A 24632-nucleotide genomic window follows, 5' to 3' on the forward strand; every position below is an offset into this window, starting at 1 on the left:
GTCTTTTTTATTGGAGAATTGAGTCCATTGATGTTGAGAGATATTAAAGACCTTTGATTGTTGGCTTCTGTTATTTTTCTTGTTGGAAGTGGAGTTATGTGTGTATGATTCTCTTCTTTTGTGTTTTTTTTGAGATGATTCTTTTTTTTGTGTTTTCTTTGGTATAGATACCCTTCTTGTGTTGGAGCTTTTCTTCTAGATTCATCTGTAGGGCTGGATTGGTAGATAGATATTGTTTAAATTTGGTTTTGTCTTGGAATATCTTGGTTTCTCCATCTATGGTGATTGAGAGTTTTGCTGGGTATAGTATCCTTGACTATATTTGTGTTCTCTTAGGGTTTGCATGACATCTGTCCAGGATCTTCTAGCTTTTATAGTCTCTAATGAGAAGTCTGGTGTAATTCTGATAGGTCTGCTTTTATATGTTACTTGGCCTTTTCCCTTACTGCTTTTAATATTCTTTCTTTGTTCTGTGCATTTAGTGTTTTGATTATTATGTGACAGGAGGATTTTCTTTTCCTGCCCAGTCTATTTCATGTCCTGTAAGCTTATTGTATATTTATGGCCATCTCGTTCTTTAGGTTGGGGAAGCTTTCTTCTATAATTTTGTTGAAGATGTTTTCTGGCCCTTTGAGCTGTGAATCTTCACTCTCTTCTGTTCCTTTTATTTGTAGGTTTGGTCTTTTCATTGTGTCCTGAATTTCCTGGATGTTTTAGGTTAGGAACTTTTTATTTTTTGTATTTTCTTTGACTTTTTTGTCAGTATCTTCTATGGTATCTTTTATGCCTGAGATTCTCTCTTATATGTCTTATATTCCGTTGGTGATGCTTGTATCTGTAGCTCCTGATATCTTTCCTAGGTTTTCTGTCTCCAAGGTTGCCTTCATTTGTGATTTCTTTATTGGTTCTCCTTCCAGTTTTAGGTCTTGGACCACTTTGCTCATTCTTTCATCTATTTAATTGTGTTTTCCTGTATTTATTTAAGGGATTTATTTGTTCCCTCTTTAAGGGCTTCTACCTGTTTGCCTGTGTATTCCTGTATTTCTTAAAGTGGGTTATTTATATCATCCTTAAAGGTCTCTATTCTTTATGAGATGAGATTTTTATTTCAGCATCATGTTTTTTAGGTGTGTTGGGGTACCCAGGGCTTGCTTTGGTGGGATAACTGGGTTCTGATGGTGCTAGAATATATTGGCTTCTATTATTTATGTTCTTCTGCTTGTCTCTCACCATGTGGTTATTTTTGGTGTCAACTGGCTTGGGTGTCTGTCTGGTGCCTGCCTCCTTGGAGGCAAGTTAAGCTCTGTGACTGGGTTAGAGCAGTCCTCCTGTGAGAGGCAGACAGTACTGTCTCTGATTGGGGGCCATCTTATGTCCCTGGTTAGAGGAGGCCACCTGTGTCCCTGATCAGAGTAATCCTTCTGTGTCCCTGCTCAAGGCACTTCTCCTGGGAGACAGGCAGGCTGTGAGTTGTAGGGGAGGAGTGGGCACATGAATCTGCCCATAGCAGAGGTGCAGACAGAAAGGGTGATAGGGATTGCATAGAGGGGAGGGGTCCTGCATCCACAGGGCTCTGTGGGGGACCCAGCTGGGGCAGTTATTTGAGCTGGATTCTCAGCTCTGTCCCTGGTTGCAGCAGATCTCCTGGGAGACCTGCAGGCTGTGGACTGGGGAGAAGGGCATTCTGATCTCTATCTCTGCAGAGGTGCAGACCAGAAGGTCCAAAGGGCCTGTGTTAAAACAAAATTTCTGTTTTTATTTACTCCAAATAATGACAATAAAAATATTAATCCAGTTTTGACCTTCGGAGCAAATGGAAGAACTCAGTTCAGGCTGTTGCTTTTATCAGGCCAGTGAAATGTAAAGATTGCATTGATTAATCAGTTGCTCCTTCTTCCAGCTTGATTATTTCATTTTGATTATTGTCATCTATGACAGTATACCCAAGTATGTTACTTTAGGCTCAGAGTTCCTGATTGGTCTTTTCTGTTAGTATGGATTAAGTCAGTGCCATCATAGTTGAAAAAGAAGATGAAAGCTTCTTAGCACATTCGTATTTCATGATTATAAAAACATATAGTCTGGGTCTATGAATAATATAAATATTACTACATCAAATATAGGAGCTTTTATTGATTCAGGCTCTAGAAGTTCGGTCCCACAAGAGTATATCTGATTTATTAGAATCAACAGCTGCTCCATGGAAATATAACATTGCTTTACTAAATTTTACTATATAAATCTTGTAAAGACTTTTTCTATTTTCAGATACTTAATACTTTGAATTACTTTTATCAGGCATTTCATTTTTATACGAGCAGTACTAAATATAGAGAGGAAGTAAACTCTGCATGATTTAAAAACTTTAAAGTTTTTCTTTACTTTAAACTAGATATCTCAGAAAGTATTCATTACTTTTAAATACTCAATTATGTATTTATTTAATTAGAACACATTTTTCTGTAAACTTTTTTTTTCTGTCACTCTAATTTTTATGCTTTACCTGTTGTAAAGGACCTGCCCGCCTCTCTGCAGCAGTACTCTTGCACCAGTGGCTTCATGTCTTTCCCTGCCAGTGATCATGTTACCTATTTTTAACTCAAGATGTTTAACACCATAGATTAACAGCTAACACACAGTTTGCCAAGAAAACACACACACACAAACAAAATAACACAGATAGCTCACCCCTTTCACGGGTGGCACATAAACCAGGTGATGCAGACAGTTCTCGCCCCTGCCATGGGCACAGAGACCAAGTTACACAATAAGGAAGGGTGTCAGAAATCCGCCTGCCTCTGCCTTCCAAGTAAGACTCCAATAACCAGACAACAAGGTCAGTCTTCACAGATTCAGATTTAACAGATTCAGACGACTTGGCCAGCCTATGCTGGACCAAGTCTAACAGATTTCTAACACGCCAGCAATGAACAACCCCAAAACAGACACACTAGCACAACAAGTGAGAGCACAACAACCACGGTGGCCATTTCTCACCTTTTCTCTCTAGTCTCATTGTTAACACACAAAAAGACTAACAAAAACCCATCTCAATTGCCAATGTCAGCTGAGAGGGATTCCACATCCTCTCTGGCACCTAGACGAACCCCCAAACGTCTCTGGGGGTGCGGCAGCTAGTGACTCCCCAGCATGTCTGCTGCATGTCTGCTAGTCACTCATTTATCTCTTCTCGAGACAAAAACGGTTTACTGCCCCTCTGTCAGTCCAAACCGAAAGTGCACTTTTCAGAAACCAAATAATTCAGACAGACGGGCACAAACAACTTAGAAACCAAATAACTTAGACAAACCTAGACAAAATGGCACATGAGAAATCAGACGATTTAGATAACCCAACACATGAAAAACCAGAAACCAGGCAATTTAGACAAAAGGTCACACAACAACCAGACAGAAAACCGAGGTGTTCCCCACCTCCCAGTGGGGTTCTTGGATTAGGTTGGTCATAAATCCCAGATGAGCCCCCAAATGAACCCCCCCCCCCATACTTGGGAGACCCTTTCTCAAGTCTCAGGAAATCATGACCACCCAAAGATCACAAGAAACCATACCTGGATGCAATCAGCAGAGGTTTATTAGGGAAGAGAACTGGCAGCCAGCGGTCTGACTACATACTCTAGCAGGAGTAGAGTTTGACACCCCCTGCCCCCCACCAGTCTGAGGAGGGTTTTAAAAGGAAAAACCACAAACCAGGGGAGTGGGAAGGGGGTGAGGTGTTGCCAAGGATACATAACATAAGAATAGCGAAACATTCCAGAGAAACCCACCCTGAAAGGTTAATAGCCATGGAAATTACTCAGTATAATCATTTTTTTCAAAAATGTGGTTTTACCATATCACTGCCCTACCCTGTCAACTATCTATTAACTATTTCTCACTAGCTCCAGCTGTAGAGCCACAGCCCTGTCATTGTGTTTTTGCCACCTGAATGACTTTCGTTCTTTACAGCCAGTTCCTGAAACTGGCCTGGCTTGTTTCAGAGAAAAGTTTCCATGTCCCTAAAAGAACTTAAAAAGCATCTATATATGTATATATTCTATAAAAATGATTTTTATAATTTTTCATTCTTCACTCTGTTTAAAAAATGTATTTGTACCATTTAAGTTCTCATCTCTCGGGTAGCTGTCACATTTTATATTAGTTCTGAAAGTCATGACAGCCTGGTAGTAGCTTCTAGAATATCTTTTATATTTACTAAATCTCCTAAATATCTGCCTCTTGGATATTAATAGTGATTTGGTCTTGGGCGAATATTCTTAGTCACAATGGTTGAATTGTTTTTTCTGTTGGCACAGTCTATAGAAAAGAAGCTCTCCTGCTTGTATGAGGGAATGCCCATTATTCTTCAACAGAGAACTATTTCTTTGGATGTGGGGTAGAACTTTATCATAAATATAAAGGCCCAGGAATAAACAAAGGGGGAAACTGTAGCCTCCCATGGAGATAATTATATTGGCTTAGATTCTATTAGCTGGGGGGGAGGGGGAGTGTGAACAGTGGAGTGATACAAAGCACTAATAACAACGGATTGACATGAGTTATTTCCTCACAATTTAGTTATAAAGTAAGTTACAGGTGGGTTTTTTTTTTTTTTTTGAGATAATTTTTAACTTACTGTCTTAATTAATTGTAAATTTCTTGCAGAGTTGTATAAGGTCATTAAAAAGTACTTCAGTTTTCTAATCACAGTATTTAATAAGTCCATCTGGTAATGTGAGCAGCTTTTGGTCTAAAGACAAAAATGTCATTAAAGTGCCACAAGTGCTTGATGCAGAAGTTAATGACAGTATTTTTGGCAATCACTTGTTAGACTGTAATTGGCTTCTGTGAAGTCGAGTTGCTTCTGCTATGTGACTCCCAACATTCACATTAGATCACTTGCTGTAGCAATCTTCCTTGGCCTACTACCACTGTGGTGGTAGGTGGTCAGTAATATCATAGGGCTTTTTGATTAAGTATTTATTTTTCGTCTTTCGTAGATTTATTTGGCTTTTTAATTGAACGGATATTTCTGGTAAACACTTTGAAGTTATTGTTTCTTATAGTGGAATCGTAGTAGTGACTGTTACGTATACAAAAATATTTTTTATGCTAATTTTAAACATTTATTGGTAAAGATATTGTAGAAGTTGGTGGGAAGAAATTATTTGATATCATAAAATTTTAAATAAGATGTTAAAATCTAAGATTTATTAAAGTATAAGTTAGCTGTTTACACCATTTCAGTTACTACTGAAGAAAAACTTATACAAAATGTGTTAAAATAAAAATTGGCAAATGAGTTTATTTACAAACTACATTGATTTTCCTGAGATACTAGACCATTTGAATTTTGGTTTTATACTAGTTTTATCTCTGTCTTTTAACCAATTTAAGTATATTGTAAATAAATGCTTCTACTAGATATCCCAAGCTTCATAATAATTCAAAACAAATAATAAATATAATTTTTGCCCACACAGAACTTATAGAGATATCACATATTTTTATTGTTTTCCATCATTAGTCTCAAGTACATTGACAGACACATTAGACATAAAATGAAACAATGGTAAATAGTATATATGTTGAGCTAGATTTGAACTATGGTGTTTATACTGTTGGAGAACATCAGAAATCATTACCATCTGAAGCCATTCAGAGAAAAATAAGGGAGGATTATTAATGGTAGAAATGGTCTTTATAAAATGAGTTTGATATAATATATTAGGTATGACTTACATAACATTTTGTTATTTATAAAACTTATTAATTTATATCTTTTTAACAAGACTCTAAAAAGCAATGTTATTATCTCTGAGTTAATAATTAGGAACTTGCAGAACAGAATTATTGAGGCAGAATTAGAGGATACATTGAATATCAGTGTTTAAACTTCAGACCTTGTGCTTCCTGTAGTACCTGCCATTAATAAGGGTTGTTTATCTTCATCAGAAAGCCTATGAATGGCAGGAGTCATTGGTATCCATAGGTCATTTGTTCTGTGGTAGATAGAAATCTGTACATGCTTAATTTAATGCCTTCTATGAAATGGTATGGTTCTTGCATATAGATTGTATATCTTGTATCTCTTCAGTAATCTGCAGATTACTTAAAATACTTATCATAGTATGGATATTTCATAAAAATATCCATAATATTTAAAATATAATGACAGGAAAACTTCATAGTTTAGTTCATATACAAATAAAAATGGTTTCAACCCATGGTAGATTGAAACTGTTGTTAGGAAGGGATGACTTAGTTTCAGACAAGATATGTAGTTTGAGTAGTAATGCTGAGCCATGAAGAGTTTATTAAGGAGAAAAGAAGTTAGCCTAGAAAATGATGGGTTCTTTTGTTAGAAAATAAGACACATATACCCCCTTTACCCCGTGTGTGTGTGTGTGTGTGTGTGTGTGTGTGTGTGTGTGTGTGTGTTTAAAGGTAAGCATAAATTTAATAAGGGGTGACTACCCACTGTAATTTTTTTAAATTTATTTTTCTTGGATATTATATTTACATTTTAGATTTTATCCCCTAGCCCTCCTTCCCCCACCACCCAGGAGCCTCCTATCCCATCCCCCTCCTCATGCGTCTGTAAGGATGTGTCCCCACCTACCCCCCACTCCCACCTCCCCACCCTCGAATTTCCCCCCACTCAGTGTTCATCCTTCATGGGACCAAGAATCTTCTCTCCCACCTATGCCCAACAAGGCCATCCTCCCCTTCATGTACAAATGGAGTCATGGGTCCCTCCCTATGTGCTTCCAGGCTGGTGGTTTAGACCTTGGGGAGCTCTGATTGGTTGGTATTGTTGCTCTCCTCATGGGGCCACAAATTCTATCTGCTCCTTCAGTCTTCTCTCTAACTTCTCCATTGGGAAACCCTTAATCATATCAGTGGTTAGCTGTGAGCATTTGCCTCTGAATATGTCAGATTCTGGCAGACCTCTAAGGAGACAGCTATATCAGGCTCTTGTCAGCATGCACTTCCTGCCATCCACATCAGTGTCTACCTTTGGTGACTGTACCTGGGATGGATACCCAGGTGGAATGGTCTCCAGGTGGCTCCTCCTTCAGTTTCTCTCCCACACTTTGTTTCCATATTTGCTCCCTTGATTATTTTTGTTACTCCTTCTAAGTAGGCCTGAGGCCTCCACGCCTCCACACTTGGTCTTCCTTCTTCATGAGCTTCATGTGGTCTGTGTGTTGAGTTTTGGCTATTCCAACCTTTTAACATGACCACATTTTTTTTTTAAATCATTTTTGAGACTCTTTATTTCATGCAGTCCCAGAATCTAGAACAAAGGCTGCCAGACACTAGACACTCAGTTGATTTTTATTTTATGAACAAATGTGAAAAATATTCATCTGAAACTTCAAAAGAAACATTAGTCGTGTTTCTTTTCTTTCTTTCTCTCTCTATATATACATATATAATTTTTTTTACATTTTTAAGACAGGGTCTCACTTAGGCATGTTGACTGGCCTGGAACTCACAGAGATATTCTGCCTCTGCCTCCTAAGTGCTGAGATTAAATGGGTTCACCACTATACTTACCTGTATTTGTTATTAAGAAAAATTATTATTGTGAGATAATTATAGTGTTCACTTATAAAATGCCAAGCCTCTCATGCCCCCCGATTAAAAAAAATAGGTAGAAATAAACATAAGAAGAGATAGGTGTACAAGTATTCAAAGAAATAGGTATACAAGTGTAAAGATTCTTTTTTTTAATGTACAAAAGGATTTTTGAGAAACTAGAAAGTGTGCATGTATGCATGTGCACATGTATGTTCAGTTAATTTTGCTTTTTGTTCTCTACTCTGATATTTTTAGATCTAATTCAAGACTGGTCTAGTGATAATGCTCCAGACATTTTCTCATTTGTTCCATATACATGGAATTTTAAAATCATGTTTCATCAGTTTGAAATGATATGGGCTGCCAATCAACATAACTGGATTGACTGTTCCACTAAACAACAGGAAAATGGTAAGATTGCTAGAAATTCATCTCATCTGCTCATGAAGATGTGCCAACAAAGTTCAGTGGATTACCCTCCTTCCTTCTGTCTTCTGTCCTAGAAATCAGATGTTGTGCCCTTGTAGTCTGTCCCTTAAGACAAAAGTTTGATAGGTTCCTGTGGTGATCAAGCACTCAGGCCTTTGCAGAAAAAGTAAGCTCCCTTCTAGCCATAAGATATGTTTTTGGTCCTGTTAGTCCCTGCCTCCTTGGTAGGTAAGTCTGGCCAAATTACATAAGTGGTGCAAAGGTTGCCTACCCACAAAAACTTATGCATCAGAAGCCCCCTTTTTCTCGGTATTGAAAGCATTTCTCTTCACCCCGTTATCCCTATGTTCATCCCCATTCAGTGTTATACATGGTGAGTATCTCTCCTATGTCAGTCAGTATCTTCTTCAGGGTTACATCCATTGAAGACCTTCTACAGGATTAGCTCACATTAGGGCCTTTCTTTGAGTCGCTTCTCTTTTCTTTTATTTGTAACAACTAGAGTTGATTTTCCTATATTATCTTAGACTAATTGAGAATTGGCTTTAGATTTTCATGCGTCCATATAGCTAATCTTATTTATGTGTACATTTAGTGTAGTTTTGTCATTTAAATTTTGTTGACATTAAAGCAGATCTGGTTTTTTTTTTCACAGTGTATTTGGCAGCCTGTGGGGAAACACTGAACATTGACTTTTCTTTACCTTTTACGGACTTTGTTCCAGCTACATGCAATACCAGATTTTCCTTAAGGGTACGTATAATTGGTTGTATTGTTTGTTCCACAGGTTACTAATAAGTTTGATTTCCCAGAGCGTGTGTGTCGCCTGTCCATCCATTTCTCCCCTGAGAGTGTAGCATCTATCAGGGACCAGGAGCTTTAGTGTCAGTGACCTCCTCTGTCCTTTTTGTTAACAGTCCCTAAGAAATTGACCTAAAATACAAACCATTTTCTTAGAATTAATTTCTGATCTCTTTAATTTTTTTCTATTGTTGGCAGAGCACCTTCCACCTGTAATGTGCTATAAACAAACTTTGTGCTTTCTTCTATTGATTCCTAGTTAAACCATAAATTCAGTACTTTTCTTTTATCTAAAAGGCAGTAATTATGTACTTCTAAGTTTAAAATTTTTGTGACATATCTAATATGAATATATGGATAAGCATTACCAATCACAATACTATTTGAATTATAGTAGTAAAAATAGCAGTAATGATAGGATCAATTAACACCTATTAAGCCTTTGTAAATGAACCAGACACTGTTATGAGTGCTGTATGCATAGTAACTCGTTTAGTTTTTACAAAATCTTCTTGATATAGTTAGCTGCATTTGTATATTAGAAAACTGAGATATATTTGGGTATGATACTATAATTCTAGTATTCAGGACCCAGAGGCAGGAAGATGACAAATTGAAGAGAATTTGAGCTACACTGGCTTATAGGAGGGAGGGTGCATAAAACTTAGGAAACAGGTTATGTAAAATTTCCTGCAGCTAGTGAGTTGCCAAGTTGGATATTGAACCCTGACAATGTAGCTTAGGGTGCAGCATTCTTTTAACCACCATATTCTACTGTGTTATCTTCTGAGAAACTAGGCATTAAAATGAGAATAGGGAACCCATAAGAAAAAGTGAAACCCAACCAAGGTGAAGTTCAGAAATTGTGGATCATATTCTACCTGATCCTATATTAGAGAAGTTTTGGTTTTCTTAAATTGAGGATGATGTAATATCCATAAACAACCATCAAAAATAGTCATTGAATTGTTATTTGGAAACTGCATTGCTTTCTTTTTTTTTAATTGGATATTTTATTTATTTACAATACAGATGCCATCCCCTTTTCCCATTTCCCCTCCCTAGAACCCCCTATCCCATCCTCCCTCCTCCTTTATGCTTTTATACCATTTTGATTACATGCAAGTATTAAGGTCAGTTCTAGGTTGAAGGTCTAGCAATACAGTAGATGCAGATAGTCAAGGAACAAGCAATACAATGCACACAAATAGTCAAAGAAAAGCAAGGCATTAAGTCCAATTACATGAACACTCCTGTGATCATTGTTTCTAAGGGCTTATCAGGATGACCAAAGTATCTGAGCTTACTTCCCTGTCCTAGCCCATGGTCATTTTCATGTCAGACGCCTACTTCCTTGTTCTAGCCTAAAATTTAGATTAGTGTCTGAAATTACTTCTTTGTTCTAGCCTAATATTTAGATTTCTGTCTGAGATTATTTCTTTGTTCTAGCCTAAGATTTAGATTCCTACCTGAAATTACTTCTATGTTGTAGCCTAATGTCAGATTCCTGTCTGAGATTATTTCTTTGTTCTAGCCTAAGATTTAGATTCCTACCTGAAATTACTTGTATGTTCTAGCCTAATGTCAGATTCCTGTCTGAAGCCTACTTTCTTGTCTTGGCCAATGTCATATTCCTTCCAAGCAGCCCATTTCCTTGTCCTTGGCCCATGTCAGCTTCTTGCCAAGCAGCCCCAGAGGGTCTCCACCTCTCTCGCCCTTTTATTTCATTAACAAGACTGAGTCTGTCTTAGGTCATTCTGACAAGATTACCTTTCTTACCCATTGTGGAGTGTGCATTATCAAAAGCAATGCACTTCTGTCTTAGGTTGGTAAGTCTCTGTGCAGAATCTTACCCATCCTTGGCTTGCCAGCCTGTTAATTTAATAACTCTGTCTGGGGGTCCATTTTCAGATTCAAGCCATGTACTTGTCTGCCAGCATGTTGATGTTGTTGTAGAAAAGCTTTGACACAATTGGTAGGAATAAAAGTATTCCCAGAACAAAAAGGGCTAGCATGATCATGCTATATATGCCATTTTTGAAGCTTGACCAAAATGGAAATACTGACCTCAGGCCATGGGTAATTTTATCTGCAGTATCTACCGCATCAACACTGAGCAGAGCAGCATTCTTGAAATTCATAAGCTCCCTATGTATTGTTAAAACATCCCAAGAGGTGTTAGAATTGTGCCAGATACACTCTGCATTGCTTTCTGTAAGCAATTTTTTCTGTAAGATTTTTTGTTAAATCTTATTCCTGTTATTTATCTGGCTTTTCATGTAAATATGGTATTTAAAATTTATCATTTGATTTTCAGTTTGTTTTGAAGATTATATAGGTGGATTTAAGTGTGTATATAGTATGCTAAAATTTGTGTACTAATTATTATTATAAATTATTTTTTAGGGAGAAGATGTTGATCTTCATTTATTTCTACCAGATTGCCACCCTAGTAAATATTCATTATTTATGCTGGTAAAGAATTGTCACCCAAATAAGATAGTTCCTGAAACTGGTATTCCTGCTGAGTGTCAGAGTGGCCAGAAAACTGTTAAACCAAAGTGGCGCAACGTTACTCAGGAAAAGTAAGAGCATAACATAGTGGTCTGAGGATTTTTTGCTCATAGGTAGAGAAATTCCTTTCAAGTAATAAGCTTTATGTGCAACTAGTGTTCTATACAACTAAAGATTAAGTGTCTGAACAGATTTTGTTGTTGTTTATATTTGGAAGGGCTGGCTGGGTTGAATGCTGGACTGTCCCAAGTGTCATGCTCACCATTGACTATACCTGGCATCCAATTTATCCACAAAAAGCAGATGAACAGCTAAAACAGTCATGTAAGTGTTTGAATATCATTCGTGTATGAAACAACTGCTGCTTTAATGATACTTTAGTGAAGATACAAAAGATAAAATTAATTGACATGTGTGTATTCTCAAATAACTATGAATTTGTATCCTTTAACTATTTTGGAATAATTATAGATAATTTTTATTGAGTATTTACTCTGTATCAAAAAGTGACTCAATCAGTTTTCTTACTTATATCATGCTGTTATTGGCACTCTGTGACATGAATAATATAATTATGCTTATTTTAGAGTTAAAGAGAGAGATTTTTTTCAATGTCTACCAAAGCAAAAATAGCAAAGCTTAACTATAAAATATGGTGTGTTATATAGTATATTTATGATGCCTAATTGAGTGAAATGTTAGTTTTGAATGCACTTTCACAACTATCATGTAGTTTATAAATTATCAAAGATAATGTGTTGCCTTCTTGAGTTCAGAAAAAGAATTCAGGAGGTCAGTGACTTTTATCTTTGTATTTTTTAATTTGTTATGTTTCAAAAACAGTTTTTATAATTGTTCTTACTTATGATATTTAATAATGTCACACATATTTAAATAACTGTTTATATGAAAGCAACTTTAATTTAATGCCTAAATATAGTTCGTGCCTATTGTGACCTGAATTTCTGTTTTAGGGACTTATAATGTTATGTGTAATGGGTGCTTTCCATTGAATCTTTTCCCAAATTCTAATTTATACTTTCTTCGTTATTGGTCTTTCAGGGTTTTTTTTCTTAAATATTACAGATACTATGTTTGATTATTTGATTTTTATATAAACACAGTGAAATTTTTTATAACTTTCTTGAAGAACTTCTAAACAGTCATTTTATTTTTTCCTGGCATACTAATCTTTTCACCTCTATCTATTTATTTTCCAGTGTCAGAAATGGAAGAAACAATGCTATCTGTATTAAGACCAGCCCAGAAGACAGCAGAGAGAGTTGTTTCTTCTCCATCTACGTCACCACGCCCTCCTGTTGATCCCTCAGAACTTCCACCTGATAAACTTCATGTAGAAATGGAACTGTCCCCAGATTCTCAGATAACTCTCTATGGACCTCTGTTAAATGCCTTTTTATGTATAAAGGTATTATTTTAAGGAAACTTACATTTTTTACTCACATGCTTAGTAGTGATAATAGAAAATTAGAGCCATAAGGGATATCTATTTGGATGATTTAAATAGTTGTTTAGGTATCTTATGTATGTAACTAGACTCTGTCTCACCCCTACCCACCCAGTCACCAAATTTTTTTTTTAATGAAAATAATTTTTTTTCCACTGGGTAGTGGTGGCACACGCCTTTAATCCCAGCACATGAAAGTCAGAGGCAGGTGGATTTCTGAGTTTGATACCAGCCTGGTCTACAGAGTGAGTTCTAGGACAGCCATGCTTACACAGAGAAACCCTTGTTGAGGACCACTCTGCCCCACGTTTTGGGGCCAAAAATGTTGAGGCCCGCACTAGCCCATGTTCAGGCACCAAAAATGTTGAGGCCCGAGCTGCCCCACTTTGGGCGGCCTAAAATGTTGCGGCTCTCTCCACTGCACGCTTGGTGGCCACTGTTTCCTGGCCCAAGCTGCCACTCCAGTCTGAGGTTGGGGTTCAGCAAGAGAGAGAGTGAGGACGGACTCGAAGAATGGAGACCAGACAGAGTGTGATTCAATCCCATTTATTCTCTCTTCCTAGTCTAAGTCCCAAGTCTTGAGTTCCTAGTTCCTAGTTGTACTCCTCCTAGTTCCTAGTTGTACTCCTCTTGTTCTCTTCCTAGTGTCTAATGTCTATTCCTACTCCTAGTGTCTGAATCTCTGTTACTCCAAATTGTTCTGAACTCTCCTGTCTGCCTCTCACCTTTTATATGTCTCACTTATAAGCCATGCCTTTTGGTCACACCTTTAAGTCATTCCCTTAGGTCTTGTCTCTAAATCTGATCTCTAAATCACACCTTTAAGTCACACACCTTTAATCTCACACACCCAAGGAAAGTCCTGTGTATCTAAAGCAAGATGTTATCAGAGTGTGCTCAGCTGTTGTAGGCTATTGTAAAACAAGTCTCATGTCAAAGTCAGGGTATATGGCTCAAGATGGCTGCAAAGCTGATAGCTGCTTTCTGCTAAAAGTCGGCTCCCAACAAACCCTGTTTCAAAAAAATCAAAAAAGAAAAAAGAAAAAAAAAAAAAGAAAAAGAAAAGAAAGAAAGAAAGAAAAAAAAAATTTTCTGTTTTTCTCTTCCCTAACTCCTCTTAGACCTTCCCCACCTCCCTGCAAATCCAACTTTATATATTTTCTCCCTGTCTTTCTTTCAAACAAAAAAAAAACAAAAAAACAAATGAACAAAACTAGTGACAAAAAGAAAAACCACAAATAGCTGGATACTATTCTGTTGTATAAATTCATCACATTTTTGTTATCCATTTAACATTTTATGGATATCTAGGCTGTTCCAATTTCTGGTTATTATTAATAGAGCAGCAATGGCCATGGACAAGTGTCTCTGTAGTAGGATGTTGAGCTCTTTGGATATATGCCCAAGGGTTGTATAGCTTGGTCTTGACGTAGATGTATTCCCAGCTCCTTGAGCAACCACCATATTGATTTCCACAAGTTTGCACTCCCACCAGCAACGGATGGATGTTCGTTCCCCTCGTTTCATATGTTTGCCAGCATGAGCTGCCATTGTTTTATTCATTTTGGTCATTCTGACTGGAATAAAATTAAATTTCACATAGTTACAATTTGTATTTTGTTGATGGCTAAGAATGTTGAAGATGTTTAAAGTGTTTCTCAGCCATTTATGCTTCATCATTTGACTACTTTCTGTTTAGTTCTATACCTTGTTTTTACATCCTGTTGCTTTCTTGATTTTCAGCTTTTATACTTTTTTATAATCTAGATACTAAGCTTCTATCAGATGTTTAATTGGTCAAGACCTTTTCCCACTCTGTAAGCTGGCGCTTTGTCTGAGTGATTGTGTCCTTTGCTATACAGAAGCTTTTCAGCTTCTGTTGGGCTCATTTATTCATTGTTGGTCTTGTTGACTGTGCTGTCAGTGTCCTGTTCAGGAAGTCTTTTCCTATGCCAATGAGTTCATTCTAACCTCATTTCTCTTCTGTAGATTCAGGGTTTATGGTCTTATGTTGAGGTCCTTAGTTTATTTGGAGTTGAGTTTTGTGCAGGGTGATTGATACGAATCTATTTGCATTCTTCTACATACATCTAGTTAGTAATAGTTGCTAGTGGAATAGATGCTAAAGGAATAAATAGAAGAAGACAGATTTATGGATACATTTTAATATATTATATCTAATGTAACAGAAGTACCACTTAATATATGAGCATAATTAGCTAAGATTTCTTTTAAGCTATACTTTACAAATAAAAACTGATTTATCTCAAACTAATCCAAATTACTTAAAACAAATTAAGTTTTATGTGGATGTGCACCATATTTTGGAATGAAGAATGAATCCAGGGCTGCTTCCTTTTGGCATAACTTTTCCACTGATGTAGGTTAACTGCATAGTAGAATAGTGCTTCCAGGTTAATCCCTGAGGTATGGTTAGTCACTTACTATTCCAGGGGCTGTTTCTGGAAAAATATTTGAAGACTGACTGTCCGAGAGATATTTTTACTTTTAGTCTTACTAATTTATTATTTATTTCTAATAAATGTTATAATCCATCAAATCCTGTTGTATAGCCTAACAGTCTTGCTTATGATTAGAGCAGCTTTGTGACATCAGTTGTATGAACTCTAACTATCTTTTCTCAGGAGTTTGCAACCTTGTTTTTATTTTTCTGTTAGATGTAAACTGTATCTGATTAAAGAGAGATTCTCTTCAACAGCAGTAGATTCCTTGTGACAAAGATGTTTTTGTGGATCTAATTTTATAGTGTCATCCCCCTTTTAGTTTTACAACTGCAGGGATTTGGTTATTGAAAGCTTAGTTAAATTGGAATTTCTTATATGACTTTTTCTAGGAAGACATAATGGCTGGATACAGAGGGCACCATCAGGCCGAAGAATAGATTATAACTAGCTCTGGCTTGTGAACTAGTGGGCTTACCGGGGTTACTTAATAGAAGCATGGGGAACTTTAAGGTAGCTTCACCACTATAAAGTCTCACCTCTAGCATTTTCAATAATGAAAAGCTGCACCACTAAAGTCTTACTACCCTTAGTCAGCCTGTCCTATTCTACATTCTGTAGCACCCTCCAGAACCACATGCAGCTGGAGCACAATCTTAGGTGAGGGTCTTATAACACCCCTCACCTTTCCACCATGGAATGTTAGTATCCTCATCACCATTACCACAGACATAGCTATGAGCTATATCCTGCTTGTTTGGTTGCTGTGGCTGTAAGCCAAGATTTTTATAAGCCATCACAGCTACTCTGTTTTGTGAGTGCATGCTCAAGATAGTAGATGCACAGACCACAGTTTCCTGGTGCATTACATCTAGTCAGAAAGCAGAGAGAGATGAGTGCTGGCAATCTTGGATGTTCATAGGGTGGTGTCACCCACATCCAGGCTGCTCTTTTCTACCCAGTTAAACTTTCCTGGAAATACCCTCATAGATGAACCCAAAAGTATATACTTTTATGGTATTTGTTAATCTCATCAAGTTGAAATGAGATTAACCATCACAGGTGGCTTCCAAAATTATAGCTCAATGAGCTGCTAAGGAGTCAGTGAGACCATGAGGTAGCTTCTGAGATGCCTTAGATCTGATTGTAGCTGATGAGGTAAACCATAGGTGCCAGGGGCTGTGCAGAGAGTCAAGATTAAAAACAACAAAATTGTGAAGGCTATTTATAGACCTGTCCATGAAACAGCTATAAAACTATGAGTTTACATATGAGAAATGAGTAAGTCAGTATATACTTATGCCTCAAGTATAGTGTGTTGCTATTTTAACATTTTTATTTGAAATATTTTTATGTCAGAATATTTCTTTGTAGGCAATCTTTGTAGCAAATGTTAATTGTGCTGGCATTCTTGTCTCCCTTCTGGTAAGACGTTTCAGCCATTCTCCAGGATGATGGGTTCCTCTTTCCTCCCTTGTTCCTGTAGTTTTTTTGTAATGTGCTGACTCAACAATGTTTGAATATGACAAAAATGAAAACACAGAAAAGTAGCATATGACTTAATTTCCTTTCATACAGTATAACTTCTACTCCAAAAATTTGTCCTATTGCTATATTGTGTTTTGATGTAATTCTTTTTTTGTGGTATCAAAAGTTTTTCTTGCAGTTAAAAAAGTTTTAGAATCTGAATCATCTAATAACTTAGAGCATCTATGAAATATCTAAAACAAGTTATAAAAATTATGACTTGATATTAAATATGTAAAAATTTTAGGCAAAAATTTGTCTAGTTCAGTGAATTCAATGCTTCTTTGTGTGATTCTTTAAATTTCTGACTTGTGAACTTGAAAGCATAGCATCATGCTGGTAAGAGTATGATGTTATGTCTTAAGTATTCCTACCTTCTGTTCTGTTGGTGTCTTCTCCATGATAGAACTCTAAAACTTTTCAAGGTAGGCATTATCTCTATAATTTATGCTCCAAACATGCCAAATTCACATATGTAGATGACAAGGATAAAGATTCATTTAATTTATAAATAACATATAAAAAAAAATCCCTCTCTATATTTGGTTGTATTTGAAAAGGGATGCCAGATCCACAAAAACACTGGTCCTAGCTTTATCTCCATGGCAAGGAACTCTAAGAAGAACACAGGGGTGCATGCTTTAAAGTCTCTGAAGCTACTTTATAGAATAGGAGTTGGATAACATAACTATATGAACCCAAAATAATTTCGGTCATTGACACCTCAGTTCTATAAGTACTGTGTCATTAAAAAAAAAATTAGAAGCTTCACATTATTTCTTCTGTTAAGACACATGGTTGTATAATAGTACTGTTAACATACTTAGCTCAGATTTTGTTCTTGTTCTTTGTTTTACAAGGAGAGGGACTTTGGTTTGTTTGTTTGTTTTTGTAAGACAAGGTCTTCTGTACTCCTGGCTGGCTTGAAACTATTCTTGTAGCTTAAGCTGGCCTTGTAATCACAGCAATCTGCCTCAGACTCCTGAGTACCTAGATTACTGGATGAGCCAAAATTCATGACGTCCTCTTTCTCTCTTTTTTGAGATTAATATAATCACATTTGTCCCATTTATTTCCTCCCCTAAACCTTCCCAGAACTACTCCTTGGTCTTTCAAATTCATGGCCTCATTTTATTGTTATTATATGTACACACACACACACACACACATCATACACATACACATTCTTAAATATAACCAATTGATGTATTCTTCCCTGGAAAAGACGGTTTCTTCTGCTCTCAGCATTCCTCAGTTACCTCTAGTTCTTTGTGGAGTTTTGCATCCTCATGGGCTTTTTCTGTCTACTTTTGCATGTCCATTGGTATCCTTGTTTAGTTTATGTTCAGGCAGTCATGTTGGTGAGACATTGAGTGTGGTACTTAACATTACTGGGAGACACAAAGACACAATCTCATAAAAAAAACCCCATGATTTTACAACACTGAATAATTAGCTAGGTTTCCGGTACTAGGCATAATTTTCTTCTTGATGAGCAGGTCTTAAGTCCAGGTAGGGGGCTATTGGTTACCACTAAGGCATGCATACTACTACTGCACCCTTAGAATTACTCATCTTCTGGTTCTTACAGTGTTTCTGTTACCCTTCTGTAGTTCCCTTAACTGTTAAGTGTGGGAGTGTTTTGCAGAAGTATTTATTGGGACTAGGCCCCATAATTCTGCATTTTGATCAGTTGTAGTTTTCTGTAGTGGTTACCATCTGTTGCAAAGCCCAGTTTCCTTGAGGAAGGTTGAAGACTGCAGTTATCTGTGGCAATAAGGGGGAATGTTTACATTGTTAGGCATTATGTTGGTTTAGTAGTGGTTATAGATTCTCTTCCAATATCTATGATTTTACAACACTGAATACTTAGCTAGGTTTTTAGTACTAGGCATAATACAGCATGCATACTACTACTGCACCCTTAGAATTACTGTGCCAAGCTGGTGCTTCTTGTAGTTCATTGGTAGCATCACTGAGTAGGACAGATGGTTTATTGATTGGTTTGTAGGAAGGTGAGGCTCAGATATTTGGGTCAGAAAATTGTTTACAGATAAAATGACCTGAAGGATTTTTATCTACCTGATACTTGTCTGGTCTCCATACCTGCTACATACCTGCTGAACTTGTCTCCAGGACTGGGATGGTGTGTGTTCTGAAAACAGAAAACTAATGGTTTGAAATTTGAGTTTGAACAGGAAACATGTGTTTTTATAAATTTAATATTATAGAGCCTGTGGAAATGACTCGGTCGGTAAAGGAGCTTGCTATGCAAGCATAAGCACCTGAGTGGAATCCTGAGTACCCACATAAGAAGTCATGTGCGATTGTGTGTGGGTCCTGGAAACATACTGGCCAGCCAGCCTAGCTGAATGGTGATCCTGCAGATGAGTAAGACTGTTCTCAGAGAGTAAGAATAGCAGCAGTGGAGGACACTCAACATCTTCCCCTGGCCTCTGCATGTGCATGCACCACATACTCATATACCACACATATCCACCACACATGCATACACATAAAATTTAATGTTGGAGTTAAGATATAACAGTGTTTAATTTTTATTCATGCCTTTTATCTTGCTTTACAAAGACAATGAGCAAGGTTTTAAGTTGCATCTGTGCTGTTTATAGGTGGACAGGACTAGAGAAAAGAGGGAAAGGTACTGGTTGAGTCAACAGTAGGATTTTAATTTTAGTCTTTCTATTATATGAGCCAAAAGAATATCCTTTCCTAGGAGAAGGTTCTGTGGCCTGATATTTTTAACACAGTCATAAAATAAATTTGTCACTAACCAGCAGTACAAAATATGCCACAATACTGACTTGGTTCTCATACGTAACAATGTAACCAACAATAGTAATACTTAACAGATTTTCTTTCATACTCACAGATCAAATAGGTAAAATGAAAATTTATAGTCAATGGGAAAAGGGACTTCAATCAAAACTAAATTTGTTTAAGACAATTTTATTTACAAATGTAAGGAAATCAGAATATTACTTTAAACACTTGTATATAAAGTAAAAAAAATCAATGAACTGTGTGAAAAGAAATTTGATAATTATTAGTAAATTATGCTTTATTTCATTAATAGTAATAACCTGTATGCTAAGAGCCTTTGAATATTTCTGAGAAATATTCTAACTGGGACATATAATTATATAGTTGTTTAATTGGACTTGGCTAAATTAGTTTTCAGTGAATGGATCTGCTTTGCTCAGAATATTTTCCTGGGATTGTATCATAACTTTGAGAAGCAAAGATTGAAAACCATTGAGCCCTTCAGACCTTCAGAGGTATCATTGAGGAACTAAATTTTTGTAAATTGTCTAGGAGCTTTGCTATATTGCATATTTTAATGAGAAATGCACTTTTTTATATGACTTAAGTAGACCTGATGCTTTTAGTTAAATACAAGAGTTTAGCAAGATGCATATTGTATAACATAGGGCACAGAGGCTGTTCTCTTATTAATGATAGCTTGTTTAAATACTTACAGGAAAACTACTTTGGAGAAGATGACATGTACATGGACTTTGAAGAGGTCATTTCAAGCCCCGTCCTGTCACTGTCAACATCCTCCAGTTCTGGGTGGACTGCTGTTGGAATGGACAATGACAGAAGGGAAAATGAAAGTTCAGCTAAGTCAGTCCATCCGCTTGCCTTGCGGCCCTGGGATATTACTGTACTTGTTAATTTGTATAAAGTTCATGGGCGCCTTCCTGTGGTAAGTGTCTAAGGTCAAAATGATCAGGGCTATATTATGATATCTGTCTAGCATAGGTAGCTGTGTATCTTAGAACTTTACATTTTCTTTTTTTAATTTATTTTTTAAATTTACTTTTTATTTATTCACTTTACCCCTCACTCACTGCCCTCCTCTCAGTCACCCCCTCCCACAATCCTTCCCTCTTCTACCCCCTCTCCTTCTCCTCTGAGCTGGGTGGGGCCCCCCTAGGTATCCTACCACCCTAGTACTTCAAGTCTCTGCGAGTCTAGACACTTCCTCTTTCACTGGGGTCAGACAAGGCAGCCCAGCTAGAAGAACATATCCCACATACAGGCCACAGCTTTGGGATAGCCCCCAGTCCAGTTGTTTGGAAGCCACATGAAGACCAAGCAGCACATCTGCTTCATGTGCAGGGAGGTCTAGGTCCACCCTGTGTATGTTATTTGGTTGGTGGTTCAGTCTCTGAGAGCCCCAAGGGTCCAGTTTAGTTGATTCTGTTGGTCTTTGAGGGCCTGCAGTCCTTCCTCCTATTCTTCCATAAGAGTCCCCAAGCTTCATCCCTGTTTGGCCGTGGGTGTTTGCACCTGTGTGAGTCAGTTGGTGGTGGAGCTTCTCAGAGGACAGCCATGCTAGACTCCTGTCTGCAAGCATAACAGAATATTTGGTATTTGTCTAAGAGATGGGTCTCAAGTTGGGCTGGTTATTAGTTGGCTATTCCCTCAGTCTCTGCTCCATCCCCAGTCCCTGCATTTCTTATAGACAGGATAAGTTTTGGGTTAAAAGTTTTGTGGGAGGGTTGGTGCCCCTATTGCTCCACTGGGTTCCTGCCTGGCCATAGGAAGCAGACTCCCCAGGTTATCCCCAGATAACCCCAATGCTGTGAGTCACAATTAAAGATACCCCCATTGATTATTAGGTGCCTCCTGTATCCCAGGTCTCCATCTCTTCCTGGAGATGCCCCCTACCAGTCCCCTCCCCTCCTCCACCCACCCCATCAATTGCAGATTCCCATTCATTCTCATGGTCATCTGGCCATCCCACCTGTCCCTTACCACACCCTACCACAAAACCCTCAAATTCCCCTCCTGATTTCTCCCACCCAGTTCCCACCCTCCATCTGCCTTCCATGGCCATTCCATTCTTTCTTCCAAGTGAGACTCAAGCATTCTTGCTTGTGCCCTTCTTCCTATCCAGCATCCTTGTATCTGTGGAGTCTAACCTAGGCATCCTGTAGTTTATGGTCAGTCTCCACTTATAAGTGAATTCATACCATGCATGTCCTTGTGGGGCTGGGTTACCTCACTTAGGATGATATATTTTTTTTCTATTTGCCTGCAGATTTCATGATGTTCTTGTTTTTAATAGCTGCGTAGTAAAGATGTACCATATTTTTTTTGTCCATCTTCATTTGAGGGACATCTAAATTATTTCCAGTTTCTGGCTATTACGAACAAAATTTCTATGAACATAGTTGAGCAAATGTCCTTGTAGGATGGTGGGACATCTTTTGGATATATACCTAGGAGTGGTGTAGATGAGTTTTGAGGTAGAACTATTCCCAGTTTTCTGAGAACCCACTAAATTGATTTCCAAAGTGGTTGTACAAGTTTGACCTTCCAGCAGCAATGGAGGAATGTTCCTCTTGCTCCTTATCTTCACCTTACATTTTTTTTCTTTTTTTTTCATCTTTTTATTTTTTTTAAAATTGGGTATTATATTTACATTTCAGATTTTATCCCCTTACCCCACTTCCTCCCATCACCCAGGAACCTCCTATTCCATCCCCCCTTCTCATGCTTCTATGAGGCTGTGCCCCCACCTACACCCCACCCCCACTACCCCCTCCGCACCCTCACATCCCCCCCCCCCCCCGTGATCGTTTTTTCATGGGACCAAGAGTCTCTTCTCCCACCTATGCCCGACAAGGCCATCCTCCCCTACATATACCGATGGAGTCTTGGGTCCCTCCCTATGTGCTCCCAGGCTGGTGGTTTAGACCCTGGGGGTCTCTGGTTGATTGGTATTGTTGCTTTCCTCCTGGGGTCACAAATCCTTTCTGCTCCTTCAGTCTTCTCTCTAACTTCTCCATTGGGAAACCCTTGATCATATCAGTGGTTAGCTGTGAGCATCATCCTCTGAGTGTGTCAGTCTCTGGCAGACCTCTAAGGAGACAGCTATATCATGTTCTTGACAGCATGCACTTCCAGCCATCCACATCAGTGTCTAGCTTAGGTGACTGTACATGGGATGGATACCCAGGTGGAATGGTCTCAAGATGACCCCTCTTTCAGTTTCTGTCCCATGTTTTGTTTCCATATTTGCTCCCTTGAGTATTTTTGTTTCTCGTTCTAAGTAGAACTGAGGCATCCCCTCTTGGTCTTCCTTCTTTATGAGCGTCATGTGGTCTGTGGGTTGAGTCTTCGCTATTCCAAGCTTTTGGGCTAACATCTGCTTATCAGTGAGTAAATACCATGTGTGTTCTTTTGTGACTGGGTTAACTCACTGAGGATGATATTTTCTAGTTCCATCCATTTACCTAAGAATTTAATGAATTCATTATTTTTAATAGCTGAGTAGTACTCCATTGTGTAAATGTACCACATTTTTTGTATCCATTCCTTTGTTGAAGGACATCTGGGTTCTTTCCAGCTTCTGGCTATTATAAATAAGGCTGCTATGAACATAGTGGAGCATATGTCCTTATTATATGTTAGAGCATCTTCTGGGTATATGCCCAGGAGTGGTATAGCTGGGTCCTCAGGTAGTGCTATGTCCAATTTTATGAGGAACCTCCAGACTGATTTCCAGAGTGGTTGTACCAGCTTGCATTCCCACCAACAATGGAGGAGTGTTCCTCTTTCTCCACATCCTCGCCAGCATCTACAATCACTTAAATTTTTTATCTTAGCCATTCTGACTGGTGTGAGGTGGTATCTCAGGGTTGTTTTGATTTGCATTTCCCTGATGACTAAGGACGTTGAACATTTCTTAAGGTGCTTCTCAGCCATTCGAATTTCCTCAGTTGAGAATTCTTTGTTTAGCTCTGTACCCCATTTTTAATATGGTTATTTGGTTGTCTGAAGTCTTAATTTCTTGAGTTCTTTGTATATATGGGATATTAGCCCTCTATCCTCACCTTACATTTTTAAAATTTTTATCATGAGGCCATGGACCAGTTTGGGGCATTCTGGAAAAAAAGAAAGGAAAGAAAAAAAGAGGTTAGGTTTGACCTTGGAGGTTGAGTTGTGTTAGAGGTTTGGATTTAGAATTTAGTTTGGTTCTGCTTTACTTTGAAGCCTGTTCTTGAGCTTGTTGGGGGTGACTTGGCCTGACACAAGAAGCCAGGAGCTTCAGATCCATATAGGGAGAGGAGACTCTGGAGCACCCTGTTGTAGTCATATATACAACCATTGCATAGTACTGCTAGTTCTTATGTTGTTATAAAGGGGGCAGAATGATTTGTTTGGTCACTATGCACTATTTTTCCTGTTAAATATTCAAAATCTTTTAATCATGATAATTGTTATTTTGAACTTTGTGTTTTGATGGTGATGTTTTGGTTAACTCTAGCATGGAACCACTGATGGTCCTGAGTGCCCAACAGCATTCTTGGAAAGACTGTGTTTTGAAATGAAAAAAGGATTCAGAGAGACTATGCTGCAGCTTGTCCTGTCACCCCTGAATGTGTTTGTCAGTGATAATTATCAGGTAATTTCACAGTGACATATGGTAATGATTTAAGATACTTATCATTAATATATAGTCAAAATAGTGTTAGCTTCCATATTTGGTTCTTTTTTAAAATAGATTTTTAATTTCACTATAGTGCTGTTTTTTTATATATGTGGATATATATATATATATATATATATATCTGATATATATATATCTGAGCTGTTTGTAGAGTTAATCTTTTTTGTTTGTGCTAGTCCTTTTTTATATGATCTTAATTATGTTTAGAAATGGAATGAAATAATTCATGACTTTCTGATATGTTTATAGAAGGGAATGATTTCTGTTAACTGGTACCATAAAACACACATGTTCAATGATTTAATTCTCAGTCGCCTAATAAACTTAGACAATATCTTGAAAGTTCCCTCACCATTACTTTT

General features: G+C 37.6%; 1 protein-coding gene across 13 annotated transcripts in view; it reads left to right on the forward strand.

Annotated features, from left to right (window-relative positions):
* The window catches only part of Bltp1 (bridge-like lipid transfer protein family member 1), a 198630-nt gene that overhangs the window by 42211 nt on the left and 131787 nt on the right, over positions 1 to 24632 (forward strand). For all 13 annotated transcript variants that reach the window (XM_076932299.1, XM_076932298.1, XM_076932301.1 and 10 more), the window contains exons 16-22: positions 7842 to 7997; positions 8671 to 8768; positions 11223 to 11401; positions 11548 to 11654; positions 12551 to 12759; positions 20287 to 20514; positions 24088 to 24225. In XM_076932299.1, the coding sequence (XP_076788414.1) occupies positions 7842 to 7997; positions 8671 to 8768; positions 11223 to 11401; positions 11548 to 11654; positions 12551 to 12759; positions 20287 to 20514; positions 24088 to 24225 (1115 nt within the window). The remainder of the gene's footprint in view (positions 1 to 7841; positions 7998 to 8670; positions 8769 to 11222; positions 11402 to 11547; positions 11655 to 12550; positions 12760 to 20286; positions 20515 to 24087; positions 24226 to 24632) is intronic.

The sequence above is a fragment of the Arvicanthis niloticus genome, chromosome 4 (assembly GCF_011762505.2).
Source record: "Arvicanthis niloticus isolate mArvNil1 chromosome 4, mArvNil1.pat.X, whole genome shotgun sequence".
NCBI classification, from domain to species: domain Eukaryota; kingdom Metazoa; phylum Chordata; class Mammalia; order Rodentia; family Muridae; genus Arvicanthis; species Arvicanthis niloticus.